This window comes from Girardinichthys multiradiatus, chromosome Y (assembly GCF_021462225.1).
Source record: "Girardinichthys multiradiatus isolate DD_20200921_A chromosome Y, DD_fGirMul_XY1, whole genome shotgun sequence".
NCBI lineage: Eukaryota > Metazoa > Chordata > Actinopteri > Cyprinodontiformes > Goodeidae > Girardinichthys > Girardinichthys multiradiatus.
The window spans coordinates 33,806,005-33,827,540 of NC_061818.1; the positions used below are offsets into that span (position 1 = coordinate 33,806,005).

At 38.2% G+C, this 21,536-nt stretch overlaps 1 protein-coding gene across 4 annotated transcripts in view; it reads right to left on the minus strand.

Annotated features, from left to right (window-relative positions):
* The window catches only part of LOC124863703 (acid-sensing ion channel 2-like), a 597,324-nt gene that overhangs the window by 15,747 nt on the left and 560,041 nt on the right, over nucleotides 1-21,536 (minus strand). For all 4 annotated transcript variants that reach the window (XM_047358142.1, XM_047358143.1, XM_047358141.1 and 1 more), the window contains 3 exons: nucleotides 20,276-20,403; nucleotides 10,529-10,679; nucleotides 10,150-10,206 (listed from right to left, as the gene is read on the minus strand). In XM_047358142.1, the coding sequence (XP_047214098.1) occupies nucleotides 10,150-10,206; nucleotides 10,529-10,679; nucleotides 20,276-20,403 (336 nt within the window). The remainder of the gene's footprint in view (nucleotides 1-10,149; nucleotides 10,207-10,528; nucleotides 10,680-20,275; nucleotides 20,404-21,536) is intronic.

The window sequence follows — 21,536 nt, forward strand, 5'->3', positions numbered from 1 at the left end:
AGAGGAAAGAGAAGATTTCTTCAAACAAACCTTGTCCTTGCAAAGAAAATGAAGCCACTAGAGGTAGCTTTTCATTTACAAATCACAGTAACTTTGAAAGAGAGCAATTTCAAGTAATTATTTTCATTTTTACCCAAAACCTTTATTTTGAATTGAGGTGTACACACTTGAGATTAACCCCCCCCCCCCCGCCATAACTGCCCTAACCCTCAAACCCCGATCCCCAGCCCGACACCCAGTCCACCGTCCGAAGAAGCCACTGACCCCCACAAACCCAGACGCCCCCCTGCATCCACCACAACACACCACAGGATGAAGCCAAAGGTGCCCCACCCCCACTAGGTGATGAAGCCGATTAAAGGAGCCAGAGAGACTGATCTGATGTGGAGGCAGAGGCTGTCTCAAGACTTATATAATCCAACAGAAGGTTTCTATACTGGTTAATATTAAGAAGGTTTTTATTTTCCCAGTTGATGAGGATAGTTTTCTTAGCGCTACATAAGGCAGTGAGAACCATGTGAACTGAATTTGTCTCTATGGTGACATCATCTAAGTTGCCCAACAAGCAAAATGAGGGGGAAGGTGAAATATTGTGTATTATATAGTGCGTGGATGTAATTGTCAGGTATATTGCCTGTGCAGTGTAAGCAAGTATTAGACGGTGCAAAACCCATCCTGAACATCCGTTGACCTGTATAGTATACTCTATGAAGGACTTTATATTGTATTAATTGTAATATATATATGTGTGTGTGTGTGTGTATTTATTGATATAGCAAGATCTAGTCCGTCTTTAGTGAATTATTTTGAAAATGTTCTGCTTGTCTTGTTTCCTGGTGGTGCGGTATGATCCATAAATATTGACCCTGGCCATTCTTCGGCATCCAGTAAAATAGACTCTGGTTGAATTAGATGGCCATCTGCACGCCTCCAGGTTTACTTGAGGTTATGACACTTCCTAAAAATTTCATGTGACACAGTTTTCCCCCTTTTAAAAAAATAGTTTTTTTTATCCCACCTTATTTAACTTGATTATGATAATCTTTAAATTCCGTGTAAAATGTCAGTGTTTTACTGTAACTACGAAAACAACTTATTTTTTTTTTCTCTTAGACTGGTATACCATTGTTGATATGTCAAAGGCCATATCTTGCTGTGCAGACCAGTCAGTCAGTCATTTTCTATACCGCTTCTTCCATTGTGGGTCGTGATGAAGCTGGTGCCTATCTCCAGCAGTCTACGGCGAGAGGCAGGGTACACCTTGGACAGATTGCCAATCCATCGCAAGGCAACACACAAACAACCATGCACACACTCATTCACACACTTATGGGCAATTTACAGAGACCAATTAACCTAACAGTCATGTTTTTGGACTGTGGGAGGAAACTGGAGTACCTGGTGAGAACCCACGCATGCACGGAGAGAACATGCAAACTCCATGCAGAAAGACCCCCTACCAACTGCGCCACCATGCTGTGCAGACCATTTCCTCTAAAAACATGCAACAGAGGACCCCTTACTGTTGAAGATGGACATAAGAGAATGCCCTGCTAAGAAAGACATGGTTCTGATTTCCTTTCATAACATAAAAACACTAAAATGGCAACACTGCAGGTTACATGATTAAAAGTTTCCAAAAAACGTGTTATAAATCAAGGTGTAAGATGGAACGCCATGTGCCAAAAATAATACTACAGGCGATTGAAAGCATTAAACTCACCGTTGAGTTGGAGTTAGCTACCATAAAAGCCGACCGCCTTGGAGATGGTTGTGCTTCAATATGAGCGCCACAGGCATTGCGTCACGTGACTAACAAAGCTTGGCAGGATTGGCTGGGTGTTAGATCCAACTAATCTGGTCGCCTTTGGTAATATTTGTAACCAATAGTGACCCTGCCTTCAATACACTGAATTTTAGACGCTGAATTTCAGACAGCGGAATGAGCTGGATCTCGATGCACTGAAAACATTGCATTTTAATCTATTATGCCGAATTTCTAAACAATGAAAATTAAAAACAAAAAACAGTTACTGAAAATGTGATCACTTTGAGATACAGGAGAGTACATACATCCATTAACATTTCAGTGGCATTTATAATTCAAATCCTAGTGACACATATTTACTTACATATTAATGCTTTCAGGTCTGCTTCTCACGCAAGCAGCTCTGTGTCAGACCTGCAGATCACAGAGCAAAAGGCTGATTCCCCCATAGGGTGCAATAATAGCTGCCGGGGCCATGCAGACTTGTAAAGGAGAGAGAAAATTTATTACAGCTCCACAGTGGTAGCTTATTTTTAATTCAACTGTGACGTTATTGGATTCATGGATTCACTAGTTCTTTGTCCGAGCCTCAAAAACCTTTGTCCACTTTCTTCACAAATTTTCTTTTACTTAGAACAAATTACCATTATGCATTAGCTTCTTACAGCATTTATATTTTGCAAGAATTTTGAAAAATAATTATTGTAGTGCAAAGCAGAAACTGGCATGAATGATTTTGTGACCTTTGTATTCTAAAAAGTAAGATTAGGGAAATGAGTTGTTAGAAGGCAATGAATGCAGCAACCCCTTACAAAAAAAAATAAAAAAAACAACAACTAAGATTTGTTTCCAAACCTAAGGGACACAGTTACAGAAGTATAAAAACCCAATCAAACTTTGATGCTTGAAGCATCTTCTGGAGGGTGTATCAAATTGGCACTGAGAATTTATTTGCATTTCATGATCCAAGCTGAGCTGAATATGTGTGTATGTGTTGGGAATTTGGAAGCTTTATAGTTCCAAAAAAATGAAGCCAGTTGCAGAGAAATACACCAGAACCCTCTGCCTTCCTGCACCGTACAGCTTAACGTCCTTTTTCCGAGTGCTCGTTCGGTCACTCTATGTTGCACTAAATGTTCTTATGGTGCGGGAGTGCACAGCTATGATGCCAGTTGCTTCAAAGTATTGTTATCCTTGGCTGCCTTTTTGGCTTATTGGAAACCTTTCTGGTTTTGCAGACATGATTTAGAATTGGATGAAAGACGTTTAGGCTGAAAGAGGAGAGAAGGTTGGACTAATAGTTTTTTAACTTGTTCTTTACGTTGGTAGGGTTAAAAACTACTCCGTATTTGAAAATAACGTTTTCTTCAGAAAATGCATATTCTGTTAGCAGGCTTTAGTTATGCCAGTAAATGAATCAAAGTGTTATTGAGCTTTGGGTTGAGTGTTACAGTACAGTACAATTTTGTCACAATTCCCTGACTTTAATAACCAGATAAAAAAGATGGTTCAAACTTGATTTAACTGAGGATCTGTGATTTCATCCTGAGTAACAGTTCCCTCACCTGTTGCATGTCAAGGTGAGTTTTAGAAAAGTCTTCAGAGCGATGGAAGGCTAACAGCTAGTTACATGTGAGGACCTTTTTTGTTGATTTTAGCAACTTAAAAAAAACTCAAATGAACAAAAAGCTATACAGGTCCTTCTCAAAATATTAGCATATTGTGATAAAGTTCATTATTTTCCATAATGTCATGATGAACATTTAACATTCATATATTTTAGATTCATTGCACACTAACTGAAATATTTCAGGTGTTTTATTGTCTTAATACGGATGATTTTGGCATACAGCTCATGAAAACCCAAAATTCCTATCTCACAAAATTAGCATATCATTAAAAGGGTCTCTAAACGAGCTATGAACCTAATCATCTGAATCAACGAGTTAACTCTAAACACCTGCAAAAGATTCCTGAGACCTTTAAAACTCCCAGCCTGGTTCATCACTCAAAACCCCAATCATGGGTACGACTGCCGACCTGACTGCTGTCCAGAAGGCCACTATTGACACCCTCAAGCAAGAGGGTAAGACACAGAAAGAAATTTCTGAATGAATAGGCTGTTCCCAGAGTGCTGTATCAAGGCACCTCAGTGGGAAGTCTGTGGGAAGGAAAAAGTGTGGCAGAAAACGCTGCACAACGAGAAGAGGTGACCGGACCCTGAGGAAGATTGTGGAGAAGGGCCGATTCCAGACCTTGGGGGACCTGCGGAAGCAGTGGACTGAGTCTGGAGTAGAAACATCCAGAGCCACTGTGCACAGGCGTGTGCAGAAAATGGGCTACAGGTGCCGCATTCCCCAGGTCAAGCCACTTTTGAACCAGAAACAGCGGCAGAAGCGCCTGACCTGGGCTACAGAGAAGCAGCACTGGACTGTTGCTCAGTGGTCCAAAGTACTTTTTTCGGATGAAAGCAAATTCTGCATGTCATTCGGAAATCAAGGTGCCAGAGTCTGGAGGAAGACTGGGGAGAAGGAAATGCCAAAATGCCAGAAGTCCAGTGTCAAGTACCCACAGTCAGTGATGGTCTGGGGTGCCGTGTCAGCTGCTGGTGTTGGTCCACTGTGTTTTATCAAGGGCAGGGTCAATGCAGCTAGCTATCAGGAGATTTTGGAGCACTTCATGCTTCCATCTGCTGAAAAGCTTTATGGAGATGAAGATTTAATTTTTCAGCACGACCTGGCACCTGCTCACAGTGCCAAAACCACTGGTAAATGGTTTACTGACCATGGTATCACTGTGCTCAATTGGCCTGCCAACTCTCCTGACCTGAACCCCATAGAGAATCTGTGGGATATTGTGAAGAGAACGTTGAGAGACTCAAGACCCAACACTCTGGATGAGCTAAAGGCCGCTATCGAAGCATCCTGGGCCTCCATAAGACCTCAGCAGTGCCACAGGCTGATTGCCTCCATGCCACGCCGCATTGAAGCAGTCATTTCTGCAAAAGGATTCCCGACCAAGTATTGTGTGCATAATTGTACATGATTATTTGAAGGTTGACGTTTTTTGTATTAAAAACCCTTTTCTTTTATTGGTCGGATGAAATATGTTAATTTTGTGAGATAGGAATGTTGGGTTTTCATGAGCTGTATGCCAAAATCATCCGTATTAAGACAATAAAAGACCTGAAATATTTCAGTTAGTGTGCAATGAATCTAAAATATATGAATGTTAAATTTTCATCATGACATTATGGAAAATAATGAACTTTATCACAATATGCTAATATTTTGAGAAGGACCTGTATTAGCAGACATTAGACATCTGCCATTTCACAGAAGACCATTAAGTCTGACACCGATTTCACAGCTAAGCAACATCTGTGCTACTACAGAAGTCTGTGGCCATAGATTACTTTACTTTGCACCATAACACCAGGCTGGACCGGAGCAACAGCATGCTTTGTACAAGAATGGGAAGAGCAAACTATTTTTTGAGAAAACTCAGATTTTCAGTGTGTGCAGCAAGATGCTGGAGATCTTGTACCAATCTGTGGTCGTAAACATCATCTTCCATGCTGTGGTCTGTTGGGCGAGCTACATCTGTACCAGGGCTGTCAACACACTCAATAGAGTAATTAAAAGGCCAGGTAAAATCATTGGTGAGAACGTGGAGATAAGTGGAATAAGTCGGGGACAGGAGGTCACTGAACAAACTATTCTCCATCATAAGCAATCCAGCCTACCCATTTCTGCCCCCCCGCAGAGACAGTGGAGTTCTCCAAAAGACTCACTCTCTGCTGCCTCAAAGAATGCTACAACAGCTCTCCTCTGTCTAACAGGTGACATTTCACTGCTCTTTATGTTTGTACATTCTATAGGAATGTCATACTGGTTACAATATAATATAACCTTGTCTATAAATGATATGCGATTTGTGTAAATATAACTATGTAATGCACAAAGTCCTGAACATACTGCCCTACTACCCAAAGTGGTTTGTTACTTGTCATAGAGACTCTCCCATTTTATTTTTTGTAACTTTAGATTTACATTTATATACATTTATAATGATCATAATGTTCACAATTAAAATAGGTAAATCATGTTTTTCTTTTTATATGCTATGTTATACAAGACAAAATATTTTCTCACCCAGGATTTATATGAAACATGAAATTATTTTAATCTAATCAAGAAGTTTGTCTCTTATGGGAAATGAGACAGGCATCTCTCATAGGATTATAAAAAAAATTTAAAAGGAGTTTTAATTTAGAAAAAAACAAGCTTTTATTTACACACAACTGAAAAATATGATCGTCATTACAGAAATAAAACCTTTCTTGTAATTGCTGACCAGCTTTTTACTTGTTTCCACTGGTATTGTAACGATTTCTCTTTGTGCTCTTGACAATTAACCTTTGAAGAGTTCCAACTCTTTGAGGATGGAAGGCCTCCTTGCCATCACCCTAATCTTTATCTCCCTTCACCAATTCTCTATCAGAATCTAGCTGTGACTCTGGCTAATCCATTCCAAAATGTGTATATTACTTTCAGTGTGTATGTATTGCTTATGTTGCCAGATGAATGAATCTGTCTGATCCTCTGCACCTCATCAGTCCATTTTAAGTCTACCAAAGGTGAAGTAAACTTGATGTTTATGTTACTTCACTCCACAAGGTTGCAAGCTTTCTGTGATAAAAAAACATTCTACCACATGTAAGGAAACCTGGAATGTCTGGATCAGGATTTTTTGTCTCTGAAACTGACCCGAATCATTTAAGTATAGACATTAGCTGGTACGGACTCTGAGGCCAATACTCACCTGTCTGTGCCATTCAGGATCCCGTAGTCTCTCCTATAGGTTTTGCTCCCAAAAGGAGTTTCTGCATGACAGGCTAAATATGCAGCTTCACTGTGGAATTAATTGGGTTATTAAAGCTACAATGTCACAAGACTCAGGCGCAGCTTTATAATTTGTTTCTAAAAATGGATTTTGGTCAAAGCATACACATCACAGCTGGTTTTGTCTCTCTCATTCATTGAGGACTGTCTGTCTATACCTGTGCTCAATGTCTGAAGTGCCTCTGCAGCCTCTCTCTGAATGAAAATTACGGTTTAGCAAACCATGTATAACATAACAGGCCATAATTGTTAAAAATTGGCCATGCAAACATGGATATATCTCACGATCAATGCCAAAAATATAACTAGCCATCAGCTATCAGCTAAATGCTTCAAAAATGTAACAGTTAGGCAGCTGTTTACACTAAAGATAAATGTTAAGGCGACGTGGCTGGTAACACAATGCAAATACAACCAGAGCTGACTGGACACTCACTTTTCCTGAGCTACAAACACGTCTTTGGATCAAGCCTATAGATGGAAGGTTTGCACACTACTACTTCCCGTAGTCACACCTGATAGGTTTACTATACTGGTGGTCTTATTTCTAACAAATTAACACCTTTAAGTATTCTTTGATGTCACTGTAATATTATGTTTGAGGGTCATATATTTTTCTGTAATCAATCCATCCAGTAATATTGTTGCAATGTGTGTGCTATCTTCTTAATTGAAAAAAGTGAGGGTAAACATCAACAGAGTATCATTACAACATAAGACCTCTTTCCAGGGAGACAGCAATACCATATAATCCAGCATTATACCCCCCCCCCCCCCCATCCACCCTTTGTAACACACAACTATATAAATACACATAATTTCATCCTTCACAATTGACCTTCAGTAGGATTTTTTAAATAGTTCACTTCCATAAAAGATTCATTGCCATTTTCTTTGGCTCATTCCAGGATTTTTAGAGCAAGATGACAGCTGGTTGGTCATAGACCTTTATCCTCAGTTATTTTTAAGGATTTAAAACTCATTCTTCAAGTGGGTAATGCCTGAAAGATTCATAAATAACTGGTCCAAATATGGAGCTTTACATGAAGGTTGTCAAAGTCTCTTATTCACAGTTCACAAGGTTTTTATTTCTCTGCTTTGTGACACAGCTTCTTCCCATAATAAAAAGATCATCAAACTAAAAAAAGCATAATGTATTAATTTAACAAACAAATCAATATAGCTGAACTATTTAAAATACAGCATGTAAAAAAATGCAATTGTGGATAAATAAAATATTAAGTGCTGCATTGATTAAGTCAATTAGGTCACAGAAAAATAGCTACACTCAGCATCTTTTCTTTGTGAATATCTCAAGTCAGAAAATCACATTCTGCGCCTAGAAAAACTTTGGAAATTGTCCACATGGAACAACCCTAAATACATTTGGCACTTAAAGCTTTCTGTTCTTTATTTGACCAAAAATAATGTTTGTGTTTAATAATAACTTTACCCAGACAGATGGCTAAAACGGCTCTGAATTAAACCTAAAGATACAAAATGCATTGGCAAATTTACGCACAAGTTGAATCAAGACAAAGACCAAATGAGAGTAAATATTTGGTGATATTTCAGCTCCTTTCAAATTAAAATGGAGGACAAAACATCTAATTAAAAACACCTTCTGAAACATTTGATCAGTCTGGAATTAATACTGTGGATAAAAAATGTACATCGGTTAAAATGTAAAGATTTTTGTGCATGTGTTATTTCCACCTCCTTTAAAACCTTCCTAATTCACTAAGTCTGAGTCTCCACATCAACAGAGGCATTTGTTCCCCCTTCCATTAAAGGGAACTTCATCTAGAGACTCATTATACAACTTATTTCATTTTTCATTTGGCAGGCTTTTTTTTCTTAATATAAATGTTGCTGTTTCTACTGTAAAAAAATTATATCAATTCCTTCCTATCTTTTTACCTATTTAAGGTCTTCATTACCAAGCAGATTTAAATCCTGACAACTGTGCTGTTTATGACATCTGTAATTGCTCAGAGACTCAACTTTAAGGAGTGTTTTTAGATTAAGATTGTTTTTTTACCTTATAAAATATAATTTACAGTTTTCACCCTACTTTGGGAATCAACATGTAAATCCATCACAAAAGCTCCATTTATTTATTGTCACAATTTCTATTTCTTTGTCTAATCCTCCGAAAAAAGTACATAAAGAATAGTTTTGAAGAAGAAACCCTAGGGTTTGTGTTAACCTAGTGGTCCCCCCCCCCGGGGAGCAGAATATTTTTCATGCCCCCCTAAATTGAGAACCATATGTATTTTTTCTTTATCCATAAATCCCTGTATGAGTAGCTGGTACCAGCGTTCTGCATGAATTCACTTGATTGCTAAAGCAGATTAATACCACGATATAACATCTACAACAGCTTTAAACCATTTCCAGGTTCAGTTTATCAACTGGGGTGTAAAGTCTCCAAGTGCCGCCTGAATTTGGTTTCATGCTATCTGCTGCCAAAGTTTTTAGACACGACCGACCGAATTAACAGTGAATCAAAGGGCAAGGTAGGCTTCGTCATATTATTTTATTATGATTTTATGTTTTCCTCCATTTTTATGTTTTTTCTTTATTCTGATGACAGCTCTGTTTGCACCAGTGCTGAGCACTTCTTCCACTGGTACAGGCAGCCTGTTGATTTGTTTGAGCACTGCTGCCACCTAGTGACTGGAGGCTTGTTGATTGTTCAAGTATGAATAAAGACAGTTGAATCCATCTTGCCTCTCAAGCTGGATTCGCAGGGGCACATCCACTAATTGAGAAATACTGTGCTAACTTGTGCCCTACCTCTGATCCAGAATACTAAACGTGGTCATATATGTGTATGTCTACCTGTTAATCTGCTTCTGTAAAAAAGGAAATAAAATCCTTATAAAAACTGATCCAAACTTCACACGGGGGCATTGAAATATCACTTTATATGAATTCTTGAATTTGAAGGAAGACGTAAAAGCTGCTAAAACCTTTTGCATCTCTCCATCCTCTTAGATCAGTCCAGGCAGAAAGATGCATCATCTCTCTGACTATCCACACATTAAATTGAACTCTAACATTGGGGTCCCCGTCGACTCTGCTGCTCGTTACAGACTTGAGTGTTTCACACAAATGTGGAACGATTAAGATGGCAAACGTTTAACCTTCTGTACTTCCAGGAGTGATATCTGGAATTAGCAAATATATGCTGAATTCTCTGCACTTTTATTAGTGCACAATTTGGTTAGACTGCAGATTGTAATGACATGAAATTAAGAAAATGTAGGAGTAGATTGAGGAGCAGATTGGTTTTCAGCAATTTGTGAAAATTTACCAGATGAGTACTTTTAACTTGATATCACCCTGCCTTAAAATTAATCTCCAAAACAGGCTGAGCCTAATGATTTGCAGAAGCTGTAATCATTCTTAAACCATGATAAAGTATGTGTTTCTTCTTGACTTATATGATTGTGTGTATCCAGGCTGACTTACCCAAGGCAGGCTCAGCACAGTCTTTGTACTGCTCAGGGGTGCAGTAGGATGCATCACCTGGGTACAGAAAGGGTAATGTACATTACAGAAGCTATTGAATCAATGTTGGTGTTTAAACATGAACTTATTGGAAAACTTAACAAACTAAGTTTTAACACGTGGATGAAAGATACTTTCTGTGAGAAACGGCATCCTTGTACCTCCCAGGTACACCTTGTACTCTTAGGGCTTTTAAAATGCCAACAACTAATCCAGCATTGATTTGTTATATCAATATGATGCTGGTAAATCCCCTGCACAATGCTGCAACCTTGCTGAAAACCCTTGTTGATGAATGCACGCTCAATACATCATCACATAGTACAACAGGGGTGCTTACCAGGCATGTGCACCATCCTGCAATTGCAGTTCTCCACAATGTAGCGAGTTTCACAGTCAATCCTGCAGGCTGTTACACTGTAGACCTGAAAGAAGCCCGACTCCAGAGCTTTGGACTCACACTCTCCCCAGGGGGGAGGCAGGTAGGTCAGCTAAGAGGGAGAAGAGAAGGGGAAGCTCATTTAATTTTCTCTGTCAATTGCAAAAAATATTTTAAATAATTTTATTTCTTAAGGCAAAGAGGTTTTTAGACCATACTGGCTGTATGTGAAAAAGGAATTGTCTCCTCGTTAAAACATGGATTAACTGATTAACAACATTCTTTTGGAGTTCAATTTCCCTGGTCGCACCCAGGCTGAATTACTTTCAGACCTGTAGCATGAATAAGTTGCTTAAATAGAACTTTTCTAGCAGTATGAAGTAGGCTAAAAGATCTCAAAAAGCAACACATACCATAATGTGCCACAATAAAAACAAATAGCTTTTTCTTTTCAAGAGACTACCTGGCAGGTTTCCATGAATCAAACAAGAAGTTCTAAAACCTTAGTCTCAAGTTGTCTTTCCTAAGTCAGCATCCAACTGTCCAGTTGGATAAAGAGGAGGAAAGTATTAGAAATCATCATGAACTTTTGGAAAATCAAATCTGCTTTTGCCCATCTGATAGACAACACAGTATATAGAATTTCAAAGGGAGATTTACAAAATGTGTATAACATGAGAAAACAATGGTGCATTTGAGTACATGCAAACATTTGAAGGTAATATTGGGATCCCAGAGCAGCAGAGATAATACAAACAAAATGAGAAGGGCATCACTGTCTTGGTCTCAGTGTTGGAAAGATGGAAATATGCAGTGAATTGTGCAAATGGAGAAACAGTCAACTGTGCAAATATGTGTTGAGCTATTAAACTAACATTTAGGTTATCAGTCAGTACTTTGAATGCTAAAAAGTTTTAATGGCTTGGGGAAATAAACTGTTACAGTTTGGGAGGGAGGGCCCAGACATTCAGTACCTGATCCTGGATAATAGAGGGGTAAGAAACAGGGTCTTACAATTCAGTATGGTCAAATTTTGCAACCTGTCAATGTCTTCCCTTGAAAGGTTGAGTTGCTTATTACATGTGATCAAACAATTTCAATGGCTTTTAACAGCTTGTATAAAGGACATCCAAGACAAACAAAACAAAACAAAACAAAAAACACAGAAGAACTCTGTGAATTATAAACTTCCAGTAATACCAACAGTTCTCCAAAACTAAATGCTTAGTCCTTGAATTCCAACTATTGCATGGCAGCAGAAAAGTCCAAAAACCAAGTTGGCATTGCAGAAACCAATTCAAGAGTTAGCCACACTCAGTCAAAAAAATCCCCCAACATACAGTGAGGAAAGCACATACAAATGCTCCTGTGGTTGTGAAGGCTGGGACAACAGATGAGAAATGAGGGACACTGGGCTGAGCAGCATGGAGGCCCATCTGCTCTACAACACAGGCATCGAGGTCCAGCCCTGCTCTGTATCCATCACCCTCTGTTCCCAGTTTTTTTCGCTGTCATCTTAGTGCATCCCAAGTAAGTCAGCTTGCTCTGCCAAAAGATCTTTTTTGAAAGGGGGGAGCATACAAATGGAGCATTCTGTCAGATTAAGCTTGGCTCCACTCTGCTTGATGGTAATGGCAGAATTTGAAGTCTTGGCTTGCTTTTCTAGGTGATCTTGTTTCTCTGCTTCAGGGTGCAAGATGGAAGATATTTTTTTAGTAACACAAGAGAAGGACAATACATTTCAACTTAATCCAATTGGCATTTCTGTGTCCAGAAGCCTATAGCCATTTGAATGGAGCTGAATTGTTTCTTGTAATAATTAAATATGCCTTTCTCAAAGCCAGCAGCAAGAACAAGCCATATACTGACATTCAGAAGCTATTAATTATGTCAGAGAATTTAAAAATCTGCTCCTTGGCAATCCTTAACCTTTCCAATCACCTTTAAACCTCACCTAATCTTTACTTCTGACCTAATTAGAGTTAGCTGTAGCTGATCCAAGATCTGATTAATTCTCTGTAATCAGATAATTTAAGGCGCTGAATAACACTTTTCACTATGCTGATACCAGTGGACCCGATTGTGGTCTTATCTAATAAAAGCTGAGGCTTGTGGGCCACTCAGTGTGTTATTAATCAATGCCCCATTCCCCTGTTATACCAGAGCGATACTTTAATTAGGCCATGCAGCTCTACCAAACAGGGACACTGTTAAAAAGTAGATAACAGCGTGAGTTACAATGAGGTCATCCCATTAGTGCTGCCTGGGTGAGCTGAAATGCAAATTGTGGACAATGGGTTTGAGCAAACCACCCTTTTGTGTTATTGTTGTATTTCTGAGCAGAGTGCTAAGCAGTAACACAAAGAGTCTGGATATCAATTAAGAGTCTTCCTGGAAAAATAAAGCTGTTTTTGTTCATGTAAAGAATTACTTTCGCCACTACAGGAACAACATGCCCTTTTAGTTTTATTTAAAAGCCTACAGCAAGCCAATTCTGAAATCAGAGAGGACTCTTCTCTTTCCTGGGTTTTATACAGGAGGCTCACTTGATTAAAGCTGCTTTGATGTAGATCTAATGCTATTAGGTAAAATCAACTGATCCGGTTGTGGCATTTTCACAGAGGACAACTTGTCTACGCCTTGCCAGTCACAGAACAGGGCTGGCAGACAAGCAGCGTCCCTGAGAGGCTCATTACCCAGGAGGCCTACCCATTGTTGAACATGTCTCCTCTCTAACTGTTTAACACCTTAACACACTAAGCTCTGATGTGGGAAGGTCACATTTAAAATTTATTTTAAAAACGTCCCATAATTCTTAACTGAAATATCTCAGTTGAATTTTCAAGATGATTTAAGTTAAGTGTAGATTGACTGGCTTTAAAAGACAAAGACAAAATGTGTATGGCTTTATTCTGATTGGCACATTCTGGGTTTGTTATCTAACATAATAGTAGGGATGATGCATCAGCAGGACTCAACTGGGACTTCACTGCACAGTTTTAACAGATTGTCTGAGATTTTGTTCCTGTTTGGCAAAATAAAAATCACACAGCTGATGTAGGTTTTTTGACTGCACATGTGAATCCCTTGTTTCATCCCTTCCCAGAGGTGATCTGTGGGATTGGGATGAGGTGACTGTGCTGGCCATTGTAGTGCAGCAACCTAATTTTTGTAAACAAAACAAAAAAAAAATAGAAAATGGCTTGAGATAATAGGAGCTTTTTGGCAGTGCGTTATCCCGCTGAAAGTAGCAATTAGAAGATGGGTGCACTGTAGTTTTATTTGGTCAGCAACCATAGTCATGTAAGGCGGTGCCATTTAAACATAGCCCAGTGAATACTGAAGGGTCAATAGCATTTTAAGAAAATACAGTATTGCCCACAGCATTAAACTAGCACCACCAGCCTGAACCTTAGAGACGAAGCAGGATATAACCTTACTTCCATTTTATTCACGTCATTTTGAGATCCTACCATCTGAATATTGAAGCTTAAATCAAGGCTCTTTGGACAAAGCAATGTTTCTGATTTATTCTTGTCCAGTTTTGGAGAGCCTGCATGAATTGTAGCCTAAGTTTCCTGTTCTTAGGTGACAAGAAGAGCCCCTGTGAAGTCTTCCGCTTATTGTTTTGTTCATATCTTTTGTTGTAAGAAGTGGTTGAATGAGCTGCAACTTCCTTTCTATATTTTAAATCAGTCTGCTCATTCTCTTTTGACCTCTGACATCAGCAAAGCATTTTCATTTTCAACTGGCATTCATTGTAAGTTTTTTTTAGGACAATTTCTGTAAACCTGACATCTGATTGTGTGTACAAATCCTAGTACATCAGCACCTTCTAAAATACTCAGACCAAATACAAATCCCTTTTCTTCCCCATTGTGATACTTCTTTAAACTTCAGCGAGTCGTCTTTTACCAAACCTAGCTGCATAGATGTAGTTACAGCAGTTTGACTGGCTAATTCCTTATTTGATAGGAAATTGAATAGTTGGGGTTAAGGAAATGTTCAGCTCAAGAATCGAAGTGATTTAAAATGTTGGAGTCATAAGAACAAGCTGAGAAGGAAGTTCAACACTATTTTTAAGAAAACTTACAATCCCCACTTTCTGTTTTCAAAAATAGTTAATACAAGCTTGACTGCTCAAAGTACAGCTAGACCTCATCTAAGGTGGTCCTATCCCAAGGGTCTTTAATTATGGTCCTTGAGGGATGCTCTCCTGCATGATTTAGATGTTTCCCTGCTTGACAACACTTGATTTGAATGAGGAGGTCATTAACTGGCTAAATTTGGTGCCACAGAAGTAATTCGATTTTTTGATTCAGGTGTGGGGAAGTGCAGACACAAATTGTAAATGCTTACGTGAGCACTTGAGGACCGGCCCATCTCTAGTTTAAACCCAAAAATAGCAGTGAAAATGCTTTGTTTGTTTCACCAGCATTGAAGGTTAAACAGATCACAAACTTTGTTTAAAGGGAATCCCTATTTAGTGTAGAATTATCCGGTTCAGGTTTAATCACTATGTATTTTACTGTAACCTAGAGGTGACAAAATGCAGTCTAAATTCCTTACATAAAAAACAAAGCAATAAAACAATAGAAAATCTCTTTAGTTTAGCAGTGAACTGGAAGATGCACATCAGATGCCAACATCAATCTTCTGCATATAAACCAAAGGCATATGCAAATCTATTGTATAAAAGAAAGGTTTCAGAACAATAGCCACGGTCCATAACAATATTTTATTACAGTGTTTACAAATCTTTATTCTGTTTGTCCTTTGTTTTTCTTCTTGCGGGTACCCAAACTTCTGCCACAGAGTTGATTTCAAAGCTTCAAGGAAACATTTTAGTACAAAATCAGCAGAATAAGGTGATGCTAATTGCAAGGCAGATTAAAGTCTAACACTAATATAGCATTACTCTCAGAATGTTTCTTAGTGGTAGTTTAGAGCCACAAACTGCCACTTAAAACTCCAAAAAGTGGAAAGTTGTTGGTAGAGTGGATTTTGATTGCAACGATTTCCACTACCAAAAAGAAAGGAAAAAAGCTGTAAAGGAGATTGCAATCAGCAATCTAAATAAATAATTTATGGCAATTGTATAGTTGTTATGCTCCAAAAGTGAATCAGTTTAACTCACAGGTACTTCCTAATAATCCAAAGATCTTTAATATTAAGTGCCTGCAAGATGTGCCTCATATTAACAGTAACCACTCACACACACAAAGCAGCAATGTGTCTGCTCTATTCAAGCTTAAATCAGCGAAGGACCCTGGGCAGTTGTGATGGTTTTAAGTTGTATCTTAGTTCATATACACTGAGAAATATTTTAATTGTACGTGTAAGAATTACCTAAAGGCTTTGATGTACTGTCTCACGTTGTGTCTTAGTGAAGACAAAGAGAGACACTTGTTGGATTTAGCTACATTTATTTCTGCATGACATTCCTCTAATGATGCAGTGCATTCCCTTTCCCTTTTTGTCTTCTTTTAACCTTCAGCACTGAAGGCCCTATGCCTTTCCATAAACTTTAGCATAACTGAATTTAACAAACTGAGCTAGGTACTGATCAGTGCATATGGCTCCTCATGAAACATATTTAAACATTCTGTCCTGAAAGCCTTTTGCAGTCTTTTATAAGCAAAAAACTCAACAATCTTCTACTTCTTTGCACTTATAAGCTACTACACATAAAAGTTTCAGCTTAAACAACTATAATGTAATACACACACACAACAACAATACCATTTACTTAGTTTCACTGTGGCATCATAGATAATCTGAAAATAATCATCTGATCCAATCCGTCTGGATGGGATCCCATCTACAGTGACTCCCCAGCTGTTCCTCAGCACACACTTTGGTGCTGACAACATTGATTTAGGGCATTCTGCAACAGCCACATTGACTAAGCTGTCTGAGTTTTTTGCAGAGTTTTTACTCAATTTTTTTGTAGGATCTGAGGGTTCAATACAGTAGAAATAAAACAAATGACATGGAGGATTTTTAGTCTAAAACTGCATTAACCCACTGGGAGAATTACCATTATATTATAAATGTTTGTGAATTTTTTTCAATTAATTTAAATTTCTGTATAGGTAATCCAAAAGACTTTAACTTTTCAAAGCAGCTGTTGCCAGATGGAGGGTTCAAAAACTTAGTTCTGCACATAAAAAGGTTTCTAAAGCTTTCCAAAAACACTTTTAAAATATATGCATACATTCATATAATTCCTGCAAGAAGTTGTGCTGAACGTTTTAGTTGTAGTTCAATTTGTCATGAAATCTCTAAAAGGGCCTCCTCAAAGCCCTGGCCTTACTGGAAATATGTGGACTGTGCTTACGTCCTGTGCCAGGGTGAATTCTGCCAAGGAGCCAACTAATCTAAATGACCTCTACCAATTCTACCAAAAAATGTGGAAGATATCCAGCCAGAAAGATGCCATCAACATTTTGATCGGGACAAAAAGGCCGTTGATGTTGAAGGATTCTGGCAATATATGTACAGTAAAACCTGATATTTACATACACTGCATACAGAGACAAATAACATTGTTCTTACTTATTGTCTGACATTAAACAAGCCCTCTTTTAGGTCAATTAGAATAAACACTGTTATTTCTATTTGCTATATGCCAGAATAATCAGATGGAGATTGACTTTTTGAAATTTAAACTTTCAAAATTCTGAACTTTACCCAAATTAATTTTGTATTTAAAATAATTGGAGAACCCATAAAGAAAACCTGAATACAAAAGTAAACAAACCTAACCACACTGACTGAATTAACTGGAAAGGAAACAGAAAATAAACTAGTAAACAAGAAGAGTGCAAAGGAACAAATAATAAAACACAATTAAACACAAAGATACTAAAGAGAAATAAAACTAGAGAATCCAGGGAAGACCAAGAACTATAATAATTACAATAATAATAATAAACCATACAAAGTAATAAGAAAACAACCATAAAAGAACTTAAGAAGTAAACACTAGGAGGATACAAAAACCAAAATAGAAACTTCTAAGCAAAAGGTAAACAAACACAAAGCCACAAACAGAGTCCAAAAATGTCACTCCGTGACACACCGATACACAGATCAGTTGAGGTTAAGTGCCTTGCCCAGGGGCAGGAGTAAGCTGGAATCAGATCCACAGTTTTCAGATTGCAAGATGACTACTTTTCCCACTGAGCCAGAGTCACCTTGCTTTGAACAATTTTGAAGAGACATTGATCAAATACCACACCAAAATCCTTCGGTTTGGCTTGACAGATGAGCTCAAACATCCAGACTATGTATGGCTTGATGCAAGGTACCATGCTCTCCAGGGCAATGATGAGGCACTTTGTTTTCTCAGAGTTCAAATAAAGAAGTTTGTTTGATAAACCAGATTGTGATTTCTTTAAGGAGCTCAATTTAGACAGTTTCTAGAGAGAATTTGTGAAGGAGCAGAACAGATGAATTTCATCTACTCAAAAATGATAAGATTATGAAAATTATTAGTGTACTTCATATATAAAATGAGCAGAATCTGGTATGATGTGGTTTATGTGGACTCAGACGCCTAAATGTGAATGTTCAGATCTGAAATAGTCTAAAACAGTTCCAGGAAGGTATGGAGTCTGTTAATTAAGTGTAGCATGATCAACAGTGTCAAAGGTTGCATTAAAGTCTGACAAGACTAAAACAGTAAATTCCCCAGTGCAACCATCACTGGACACATTAAGCAAACAGTTTCTGTTAAATAAATTTTCCGAAAAGTAGATTAGGATTAATAAAAAGTTATGTTTGGTTCCAGAAAATAAAGCACAGGTTACCCTGTAATTTATAAACAACCCTATTATAATTTAGCTGAGAGGAGTCCAAGCAGGTTTTTTTATTTTTTATTACAGACAATATGTTTTAAAAGGGGCACGGACAGAGCTGGTTTGGATCGACACATTAACAAGATGCATATAAAGGGGCCATTATCAAAAACGTTCAGAAACAAAGAGGTTGACAGAATACTAAAAGGTCTTAAAGACAATTTTATATTTTTCAGAATGACACTGATATCTTGTGAATTAACAAGTATGAAGGACAACTATGACTGGGAAGAAGATTGATAAACAGAAGAACATTGAAGATTGTCAAGTTATTACAGTCCAATTTGGAAAATGCTGGCATGAAAGGAAACATTTAAATTACTTCTATCAAATATAACCTTTGAATGGTTTTTGTTTGAGGAAATAAAGTAAGCAATGTAAGCAGTTCTGGGGGACCTCTCATTCAAACACCAGCTTCAGCCGCTTCTTCAAAAAGCAAGTTGCTTTGTTCTTGGGTTTTTATGCACATTTTTCAGCAAAACACATTCATCTCTTGGACACAAAGCCCAACTTCATTAACTGTATGATGGCTGGACATTCCCTTTGTGTTTATACTCACACATTTGTATTGAATTGTATTGTAAGCTGTTCTCTTAAGTCTTTTCTCTTTTACTAAAATAGGAGAAAAAAAAACAAATCCCAAAGTTGGAAACTGTTATGTGAACTCTATTTTGTTTTTCTTCCACTTCACAGGTAGCCATTAAAAATTTTTACTGATGTGTAATATTGCATCATGGAGTTTGAAAACTATCTCATCAGCTAAAGGAAAAGGAAAGCCAAGGTTTAAATGAATAAAAAATGTGTTTTCATAAAAATGCAGAAGTGCAGTGATTTATCAGTTTCATAGACCTTTGCCAGTTCATTAAAATAATTGGTACTGATACCCATCATTTTTAAAATGTGTAATCTAGCTTGCTGGTTGCACAAAGTAACAGGTTGGCATTATGCAGATAATGCCAGCCTGCAGATGTTGGACAGGAAGATATTTACCAATCCTGATCTAGATCTGAAAGCTTCCTTTTTCATAAACAATGAATAGATTATAGGTTTTTAGCCTTAGCTGCTGGAGGACATTCTGACCACCTTTTCACACTCCTACTACTCTTCTTTTATGCAGTACTTAAAATTAGTCATGTTAACAACTTTGTTTTCTCTCTTCCTTTTTTTTCACAAAAAATACACGTACCCCAATACTAATAGGGTTACCTATGTATCTTTCCCCAAAACACCAAACAATGGAGCTATGAAGAAACCACTTAAGAAAACAACAAAAAAAGCAAATGGATGGAATAAAAATACAGAAGCATAAACACTAAAAGTTAGAGGCACACCAATAATTGCAATTACTGGATGATTCTTATAGGGGGACAAAAACAAACAAATATATCTTGAGAGGAAAATGTGCAACTTGAACTGAGAACAGCAATAAAAAACAGCCATCTGAAGCATAAGAATGGCGACAGAAAAGACAATTGACATTAACTATCTGTGGGTCCTGCAGCCTTTAAGACTGGGCTTGTGTGATAGAATGACGTTTAGTATGATTGAGTGATGCTTAGATTCAGTTGAGAGCAACTCTACTAGAAAGGTCAAACCTGGAAACAAAAGGGACAAGTTCATCACTCATCTGCCAACAGCCACCAGGAGACCACAGAGGTCACCTGAAGGCCCCCAAGCCCCCCCCCCCCCCCCCGCACACACACATAAACGTGGATGTTCAGACTCTCATCAGACTTGTTATGGCAGGTTATTCATCACATGATCTCCAAGGGATAAGCCCAATGTGTGCTTTAGAGGTGGGGAAAGTGCACAGGAAGAGTAATGATGATAATGATGGGGCACCTACCCTTTGCTCCTGAGTAGCCACAAAGGTCTGGAAGCCAGGGGCTACGCCAAAGCCAAGTTCGTGAACAAATGGGGGCTCTGCCTGACTGTGGATTTGCACCCGCACACCTGCCTCAAATGCTGTGTCCTCTGCAAGGAAGATGGAGGGAAAAATGTCAACAACTCACAGAAATGACAAAATAACAATTCAAAAACTAACTCAGCTGAAGTGTTCTGACAGAAAGCCTCTGACCTTTAAGACTGACATAGGAAAAAAATTAACCACACACTCAGACATCCTATTTGTTGCAACATCAAACATAGGTATTGAATAAGGCTTGGTGCCGAGTCCACAGAAGAAAGAGCTTTTATGCTTCAATTCAGAAACTCCAACACACACACACACACACACACACACACACACACACCCACACACACACACACACACACACACACACACACACACACACACACACACACACACACACACACACACACAAACACACACACACACACATGCACACAGGTAGAAACCAGACAGACAAAGAACCAGTAGTGCTTGCAGAAATCAATGCTGTCCTCACAGTCAGTTGTGAGTGTGCTGACGTTCAATCAGGGCTTTTTCCCCATCATCTGATCAGCCTGACACCTCAGAGTACCCAATGGCTAAGACAAAGGCATCATCCCACCATGGTATAAGCATTAATAAAACATCTGCAGCGACTGAGGAGCATGGATGTTTCATATCAAGGAATGGATAAATGTACCAAACCGGCCTTTTCTGGGTTTTCAGAAAGTTTAAAATACCTTTGCAGGGAATACATCTAAGTTACCGTAAATTCCCATAAAGTCAGTAAAGTCATTAAAATATGTGTGTATATTAGGGCTGCACAAAATATCAAATCACAGTTGTCATCGCAATATCAATATGTACAGTACTGCAACCATAAACAACTGATTGGATGTAATTTTTTGTAGAGCATCATATTTTCTCTGCATGCCAATAACATATTTAACTCTACTTGCTCTTAAAGCCCACACATGATAAAGATTTTAGTGACTAAGAAGCTAAAGCTCACAAAGACGTGAACTAATAACATAAATTCTAAAACACACAAAAATGCATGCTGCAACCAAGCTAATAAAATGACTAGATATAGATTTCCTGAGTTATCAGAAATATTAGCTTAATTTAAACCTTCAACTTGTATGTTAGACCCAATCCCAACCAAATTATTTAAGGAAGTGTTCCCTCTGATTACCAGCCCCATTTTAGATATGAT